General features: G+C 34.1%; 1 protein-coding gene across 2 annotated transcripts; it reads right to left on the reverse strand.

The window, feature by feature from the left end:
- Positions 1-1,531: 1,531 nt before the first annotated feature.
- LOC103501344 (calcium-transporting ATPase 4, plasma membrane-type-like) lies at positions 1,532-8,328 on the reverse strand. 2 transcript variants are annotated; one of them, XM_008464896.3, is made up of 7 exons: positions 7,876-8,328; positions 6,188-6,242; positions 4,138-6,077; positions 3,858-4,016; positions 3,167-3,338; positions 2,595-2,893; positions 1,532-2,046 (listed from the first exon to the last, which is right to left on the reverse strand). In XM_008464896.3, exons 1-7 carry the CDS (start codon positions 8,059-8,061, stop codon positions 1,738-1,740), a joined length of 3,120 nt encoding a protein of 1,039 aa, XP_008463118.2. In that variant the 5' UTR covers positions 8,062-8,328; the 3' UTR covers positions 1,532-1,737. The 2 variants fall into 2 exon arrangements, with proteins under 2 accessions (XP_008463118.2, XP_050946233.1); XM_051090276.1 differs by lacking the exon at positions 6,188-6,242 and having other exon boundaries at positions 7,876-8,006.
- Positions 8,329-8,808: the final 480 nt, after the last annotated feature.

The raw sequence follows: 8,808 nt of genomic DNA on the forward strand, positions 1-8,808 counted from the left end.
GATTTAGAACGATTTTTTTTTTCAAAATTTGGTAGACGATCGTTTAGATTTGGCTGAACTAATTTTTTCAAGATTCAAGTCATTTAGATTTGGCTAAATGATTTTTTTAATTCTTTCAATACACGATCATTTATTTTTTTTACATGATCGTTTATTTTTTCAAGATTTTTTAGTACACAATCGTTTAGATTTGGTTAAACGAACTTTTTAATTCTTTTAGTACACGATCGTTTGGATTTGTCTTAATTTTTTTTTACACGATCATTTACATTTGATTACTTCAATCTAAATGATTTTCTTCAAGAATCTTTATACACGATCTTTTAAATTTTGTTATTTTTTGTACACGGTCATTGGGATTTTGTTACCCAAATTTAAACATAGTAAAAAAAGAAGAGGAAAAGAAAAAAAAAACGATGGAAAGAAATCACAACGAAAAAAGAAAGAAGAGGAAAAGAAGAAAGACGATAAAAAGATTAAACGAAGTAAATATTTTGGTTCTTCAATTGTCATTTTGATTGTTGCAAACAAATTAAGGCTACATTCTCTCCCATGTTTTAGCGTATGTGTCTATTTAAACCATAAAAGCGTTTAATAGGTTGAAATGAGTATGGTTCAACTTACATAATGTTTATATTATCGATCATGAAGTCGGAAAGAAGTTTGATTGCCTCACTTATTCTTCAATTTACTACACTAATAAAGAAATATCTAATACTTAATAGATCATGCAGTGGTAATTTTGTGTTCTAGTAGATATCTGAACTTTTAAAAACATCCAAGTATGTCTTTTAACTCTTAGACATGTTCAAATTAGAAACAAATTAATCCAATAAATAGAAATTGAATCTAAAATTTTGGTTTTTTTTTTTTCCTTTCTCTTTGTATAGGGCACTTAGACATTTAATCACTTGCCAAGTAGAAAGGGTAAATCTTCACCCTTATTTTAAAATGTTAAAAAAAAATAAATTATTGTAAATATACTATTAATATAGATAGATGTTCATTAAGATGTTTAGTATCATAGCCACGTGTAAACTCAGTCCAACATTCATGTCATGTCAACGCATTTATTATCCAATATTCACGTTATGTCAATGCATTTATTATCCAACATTCACGTGTTTATCATCTTAAGGACCAGGTAACCTACTTCATATTTGCAAAATTACCTATAAATAATTTTTCATATTTGCAAAATTACCTATAAATAATTGTTTTTAGTAGAGTTGTAATACACACCCAAATTGGAGAGAATTCCACGAAACAGGTAGAAAGCGGAGAAATTTTAAGATTTTAATTTTCTTTAATTTCTTATTTATTTATTTATATTCTTTATATTATATATTATATATTATATATTATTATTTTAATATTATAATTTTTTGGTTTTTGATATTTCGGTGGTTGCTCGTTTTCACACTATAAATATCATTTGAGATATTGTTATACAAGAAGAAGAAAGAGAAACTAAAAGTAGAATAAAGACAAGGGAGAGGGGGCTATTTAAATAAATACATACCCAAATATGAACAGGTAATGTGTGTATATATTGAAAAGCAAAGGACATAAGAGACATTTCAGATACGAAATCGCACGCATAAAGCAAATGAAAAAGTGAAGTGTTAAAAAAGAAGGAAGATAATATTAAAGAAGGGAGGAGGAAAATAAATGATTTGGGAAGAAGAAACGACTAACCTGAAACTTTGAAATGGAATAAGCAATTTGATGAATTAATTAAGCCAAGTCAGGACCAGTAGGGAGAGGCTCATAACCATCATGGAAGTGGGAAGATGTTTTGGTGTTTGAAACAGGAATGCATTTCAAGACCATTGCGATTGGCAAACTCAAAGCTCCAATTACAATGCTGGCTATCCATAAATTCAAGCTTAATCCCACTGTTTCTGCAAATGTCCCAAGAAATTCCACTATTATGATTTGGAATCCTACCGTCGAGGCCATCACTCCAATGAATACCCAGCTGTCAAATATCCCTTTCAACACGTTTATCTTTTCCATGTCACGGCTGTTTACTTCATTGAACACCTGTCAATTTTCGCACCCAAAGTCAGTGCCCCTCTTCCTACAACTTTTAAATTTAAAATCCCATACCATTTAAGCTACCTATTTAAGTTCCTAATCTCTTCGTTTCTAACTATTTAATTTTCATGTATTTTAAAATTTATACACTCATTCCTTCAACTTTATTATATAACAATTGGTGTGGTTTAAAATTTGTAACAATAGTCTCTATCATAAAATTTAGTGTAAAAAATTAATAAGATTTTTTCTTGACAAACTAATTAGAATCTCGTTAATATTATAAAATACAAAATCTACCCCATAAAATAATAAAATTTATTAATAATTTTTTTTACTTTAACGACCAAATCATTAACAGATTAAAAGTAGAAAATTAGATTGTTGCACGTTAAAATATAGAGACTAAAATTATGTAAAATTAAAATTACATGAACGAATTGCTACTAAAATTTGGAGGCTAAATAATTTTTTTTTAGTTTTGGGGTGGAGTATTTTTTTTTAAAAGTAGGTAGTTAAAGTATGAATTTTGGTAGATTTAGAAAGTGACATGCCTGGCAAAACACGAAGGAGTTGAAAATGAAGGTGTCGAGAATGATGCTTGAATCAGGACCGGTGAGATTCAGCAAGCGCTTTCCTTCAAATCTGAGGATTAATAACACTGTGATTTGATAGATGCTCTGACCAATGATGTTCCTCCACATAATCCCAGTGATGATATTAACGTTTCTCCCAATCGGTTTTCTTTGCATCAGCCCCTCGTTGGGAGGCTCTGTGGCCAAAGCTAGAGCTCCAAGCGTGTCCATTATCAAGTTCACCCATAGCATTTGAACAGCCGTCAGTGGAGCAGACCCTGAAATACTCCATTACTCTCAATAGTTCAGATTCCCTTTTAAACACTCCGTTAGTGTACTATATAAACTCTTTATCTATAATATAATATTTTGTTTTAAGAATAAACTGCTCTTTTTTTGTCTCTGAATATATAGCTAATAAACTATGTAAATATCTAGGTCAATCCTTTGTTGATTTCCAAGTTCCTTGACAAAATGTTTAAAAAATCCAAGTCAAGTTTTATAAACTTTTGAATATGATAAAAAAGGTAGCGATGAACTGATTTACATACCTGAAGCGCATGCAGATATAAAATTGAGCATGAGAGCGACTACGTTGACCGTAAGCTGAAACTGAACGAACTTTTGAATGTTGATGTAGACTGCACGTCCCCATCTCGCAACATTAACAATGGTCGTGAAATTATCGTCCATTATGACTACGTCCGCATTTTCTTTTGCAACCTGCATCCATTTTGCAGACAAACGGAAGTGTCAATAATGCTTGGAGTTTCTAAAAAGAGAAGTACAAAGCTTCCAGTTTCCAGGGCCCAATGATTTAGATGACTTAATTCTTAAAATAATATGAAAGCAATCAAGAATTTCCACCTTCTTTGTCATTTACTAAGGTCTAAGATGTAATTTTATACATTGAATTCCTCATCTAGTAGGCCTTTGTCCCCTTTATTTTTTTCTCCTAGACTGACTTAATCTTGCGGAACCAATCTCCGATTTCCATAAATTTTGAAGGTTTATATAAGAGAGGAATATTGTTTTTCCATAAAGATGTTCAAAGGAAAATAATATAATGAATTTCTCTCGTCAATTCTATGAATTTAATGGGCATTTAATTCTCCCAACTATAATAAATGGAAACAAATAAGTATATGGAGGTTTGAATCACTAACGTCAAGAAAACTACGTTCAGATTTTACTAAGGTCTACGTAGTCCAAAGCTTGCAAGTGTATAATTTGTCAACAAACCTCTGTTCCCGCAATACCCATGGCCAATCCAATGTCTGCCTCATGCAAAGCAGGGGCATCATTAGTACCATCACCTGTGACAGCCACCACTTCTTTGAACGTTTTCCTTAATTGACCAACCAACGTGTGCTTGTCAAGAGGAGATGATCGAGCCATCACCTACGGATACAAACAAACAAATAAAAACCAAAGACAAGGTGGCAACATGTCTTTTTTTAATTTCTTTTCTTTTCTTTTCTAGTTATGAATATCAGGTTTTTTTGTTTATAATATGTAAAACCTGGAGTTTTGGTATTAACTTCTCCATTTCATCTTGGCTCTTATTGCGAAACTCTGGCCCTTCTATTGCTAAACCATCTTCTGTCAAAATGCCACACTCTTTGGCTATGGCTCTAGCCGTATTGATGTTATCCCCAGTCACCATCCTTACAGTTATTCCAGCAGCCAAACAAGCCTGAACTGCCTCCTTTACACCCGGACGTACAGGATCTTTAATCCCAACAACTGCTATTAAAGTAAAATCATTATCGGGAATTTTGTCTGGTGCTGAAGAAACTTCTATATCCTTGTAAGCGATGCATAAAGTTCTAAGAGCACCGTTGGCAAAGCTATAAATGATATTCGAGATGTTTATTCTTTTTTCATCTGAAAGAGGCAATGCTTCTCCATTAGGACTGAGAACCTTGTCACACATGGATGAAATGATTTCGGATGCTCCCTTGCAAAATGCGCGAAAGCCACCACTTGGAAGAGCCACAAGAACAGACATTTTCTTTCTATTTGAATTGAATGGCTCCACTTTGACGATCTTATACTCATCATTCAATTTACCAAAAGCACCACCCATAAGCAAGCCAAATTCTAGCAATGCAGTCTCAGTTGGAGAGCCTAATATGGTGTTTCTGCCGTCTTTGCCTTTGACCACCTCTGAGCTGGTATTTTGAAATATAGATTGTATAAGGAGATTGTATACCGTTTCATTTACAGAGCTTTTTAAAGCAGTTTCGTCGTCCAAATTTTTTGTTGTCCTCGTTTCTTCACAGATCCACATCTTGTCCACGACCATATGGTTTGTTGTCAATGTACCTGTTTTATCAGTGCAAATGCAGGTCGCAGAACCCATAGTCTCACAAGCAGAGAGATGCCTCACAAGTGCCTTATCCTTCATTAACCTTTTCATGGCAAAGGCAAGACTTAGTGTTACGGCCAGAGGTAATCCTTCTGGAACTGCAACAACAATTATAATTACTGCAATGGCAAAGTAATTCAGAAGCGTTGATGCATCTTTGGAGGACCAATGCTCAATTTGATTGTGTAATGCTTTGAACACAAAATACCTTGAGATCAGAACTATGAATGTTAACACCGCGAATACCAAGCCGATCTTTCCAATGATTGTTGCAACCCCATTAAGCTTTACCTGAAGTGGTGTTTCATCATCTCCTCCTTCACTCAAAGTGACCATCAATCTTCCCCATTCAGTTCTCATGCCAACCGAGGTAACTAGCATTTTACCAGATCCATCCTGCACTTTGGTCCCTGCTAGAAGAAAAGGCCTATTATCATCTACGTTTACAGGTTCACTTTCACCTGATAAGCTTGATTCGTCAATTGATAAGCTGTAGCCTGACACCAAAATACCATCAGCAGGGACTTGATCTCCAATAGACAAATGAACAATATCTCCAACCACCAAGTCGTAAATAGAAACCTTCTGTCTGCATCCATCTCGAGTAACTTGAATGATAATGTTTTTCTTCTGCTTTTCCAAGTCCTTAAATTGCAAAGACTGATTATAGTCACTGATTGCCGTTACTATCACAACCAGAAAAATACTCATTATTATTCCAAGTCCATCGTACATGCCTTTAGGCCAACCTTCAGTTGCATTTCCAACGCCAATGGAAATCACAGCAGAAACCAAGAGAATGACAAGAGTCAAATCATGCAGGGCTTCCCATACAAACATCCAAAAGCCTCTTGAAGGCTTCTCAACATAACGGTTGATGCCGTATATGTTCTGCCTTGAAGGTATTTCACTTGTAACAATTCCATCTTTCAGAGAAACGTTTAATTCTCTTGCCAATCCCCTAACGCCCCCATAATGTTCCAAACTCTTGGTGTTGTGGGTTTGAACCATGGATGCTAATGCATCAGGTTCAACTCCATAACCAGCTTCCCTAACTTCTGTGGAGAGCTTGTAGTCACCTCGCTTCCCGGCTGGTACATAGTGATAAAGAAGTGCATGTGTGTATTAGTATATAATTTTGAAACTGCGAGTAAATATGCAGTGAATATAAGATACTGCAATAGAGAATCAGAAGACATACCATCAATGAAATGCAATGCTGCTTTTTGTACGTAAAGAGCTACTCGTATCTTTTCCTGTACAGCATACAGGGAAAAGCAGGAAAAGCAAGAAGTCTTAACTAACTGTTTTTTGGCAATTGGTTGAACTAAAAAGTAGTCTTAATCAGATGCCTTTATGTTCCTTGTTCTCCAATATTTTCATTTATTCACACTGATAGACAATGGTCATGATCGTATAGATGTGCAGAGAACTAGTAATGGTTCTCCGATTAAATCTCCACTGATTATGTAACCCGAATAACAAGTTAAGCTAAAATACATGCAATCTACATTTATTTGCAAAAGAACGAAAAAGAAAACATTGTTTTCACTTGGCCATAATAAATAGAATAATATAGTTAATCAAAAGTTTTATTTATTTATTTATTTTTATTTTTATTTATTACTATTATTATTAATAAGCATGGAATGCTTAAGACCACTTGTTTACTATTCTTTTAAATTCTCATAAAAAAGGGTATTTTAAAGCGTATTTCACTTAAGAATACCACTTAATAACTCTAAGCCCACTACCATAGTCAAAACCACTTGCCAAAGCCATCAATCAATTCAGTTCCCTAAGCAAGAATACGTACTTTAATGAGAGTGAAATTACATCAAAAGCTATCTCAAGTCGCTACTTCCCTGATCTAGATCCATTTTTAGTTACTGAAATGGTGCCGTTATGAGCCCCGACGCATTGGAGAGAAGAATAGATATGTATATCTTTCAGATACAACAATGGGAGAAGAAGGAAAAGTAATCCGATTATCATATCTGAAGCTTCTAAATCACTACTAGGACCTGCTTCTAGCTTTTAGTATACAGAGACTATATTGACCATGTAATAGAAATGTAATCATGCCGCATTACGTGAAAATAGTCAGCGATACAAGTCAATTAGTACACAGTGAGCCTAGAGAAGCAAATGTGCGCACGTAGGGAGTGGGGGGAAACATAAGCTTGACACAGACAGGGACATGCTGCACGATATAATAAAAGAGAAAAATGATGTTGACAGGACATTTCGTCTTGGTCCTATTGGTAATGAGATGACGAGAAACTAATGCAAGGAAATTGCGAAGAAACTTCCTAAATCCCAAAGTCTTGGAGCTTCAAGATGATGCTATGTTCTTTTTTTATTCCCCACTTCAATTTTTCAACAATGTTTTATTCCACAAGTCTTCTTAATTTGGTTATAACTACGACAGTGTTTCCACTAGCTCCAATTTATTAAATAAATGGAAGAATCCGAAAGGAGTCAGTTCTCCCATTTGACTTTTATTATTCATTCACCATTGGCTGCCAATCCCGTGTGGAGAAAGAAATCCGTCCTTTTAATTCCACAGAAACAACTCGTGCATTTCCTTCAACGACTTCTCATTCAAAGACCATAGCCAAATTCTTCGTGTACGATTAATTACAATCGTTTAATCAATTTCAAAATCGAAAAAAAGCAAACTAATATCAATCTTTTATGCACTACAATGAAATCAATCATGTAAACTAGTTAACAAAACCTTCTTGAACTAAAAACACAGAGAGAAAATAACAACAACAACAAAAATGCAAGATCTGACAAAGCAAAACGAAAATGAAAAAAACAAGACTGTACGTAAATAGGAATAAGTTAGATCCGAAACGAGAAAACGTAAACGGAAATGATAACCTGGAGTTTCTTGCGTTTCTCCTCAGCCTTAGCTCGCTTTTCGAGATCAGCAACCATACGAAACCTCCGACGGCGATTCTTGACAATAGAAACGGCAGATCGCCATCGCATTTGAGCCTCTTCAGACGGACTCTTGGACTCGAGGTCGAAGTTCTTTCTCAAGTAATTTTCGATGGTTTCACTCATAGTTTGGGATTAAATTTTTATCCTCGCCAATGCAATGACCTGAATGATCAATTGGAAGAATTGAAGAAGAAGAAGAAGAAGAAGAAGAAGAAGAAGAAGAAGAGTTTGATAATGATGACAATGATGTTGATGATGAGGAAGAAGAATTCAAACAGCTCCGTGGAAGGCGGGAAAGAAAGAGAGAAAATGAGATACAGGAAGAACAAGACTTGATCGTGAAGGCGGGGAGTACATGAGGACAATGCAAAATGGAACCAAATTTGCATTATATTATTATTTCCTACTCCCTTATTTATAGTCTTTATGACATTTTCGCCATCGTGGCGTGACTCGATCATTATATCATCATATAATCATTTTAACATAACACATATACATACTCTCCAATACTATATAATAACCACTTTTTTAAAAAAACTTTCATGCATGTAATTGCATAATGCTACATAATTCGTACCTGGGGAATATTTGGATGCTCCCTCCGTTACACTTGTGTCCATGCTGCTTAAGCAAACTGTTAAATAAAAATTGATCATGTGTTTCTTTTTTAAAAAATTATTTTAAGTAACAACCTTTTCTAATATATTTATAAATATAATAAATATCACAATTTATTTGTGATATGCAACGATAGATCAAGATAAACTGTATACACTAATAGTAGTTTATCTTGATTTATAGGCAGTTATAGATAAACTATGATATTTTGCTCTATTTTATAAATATTTTTTTGTTCATTTTGTTATA

Source organism: Cucumis melo, chromosome 9, assembly GCF_025177605.1.
Source record: "Cucumis melo cultivar AY chromosome 9, USDA_Cmelo_AY_1.0, whole genome shotgun sequence".
NCBI classification, from domain to species: domain Eukaryota; kingdom Viridiplantae; phylum Streptophyta; class Magnoliopsida; order Cucurbitales; family Cucurbitaceae; genus Cucumis; species Cucumis melo.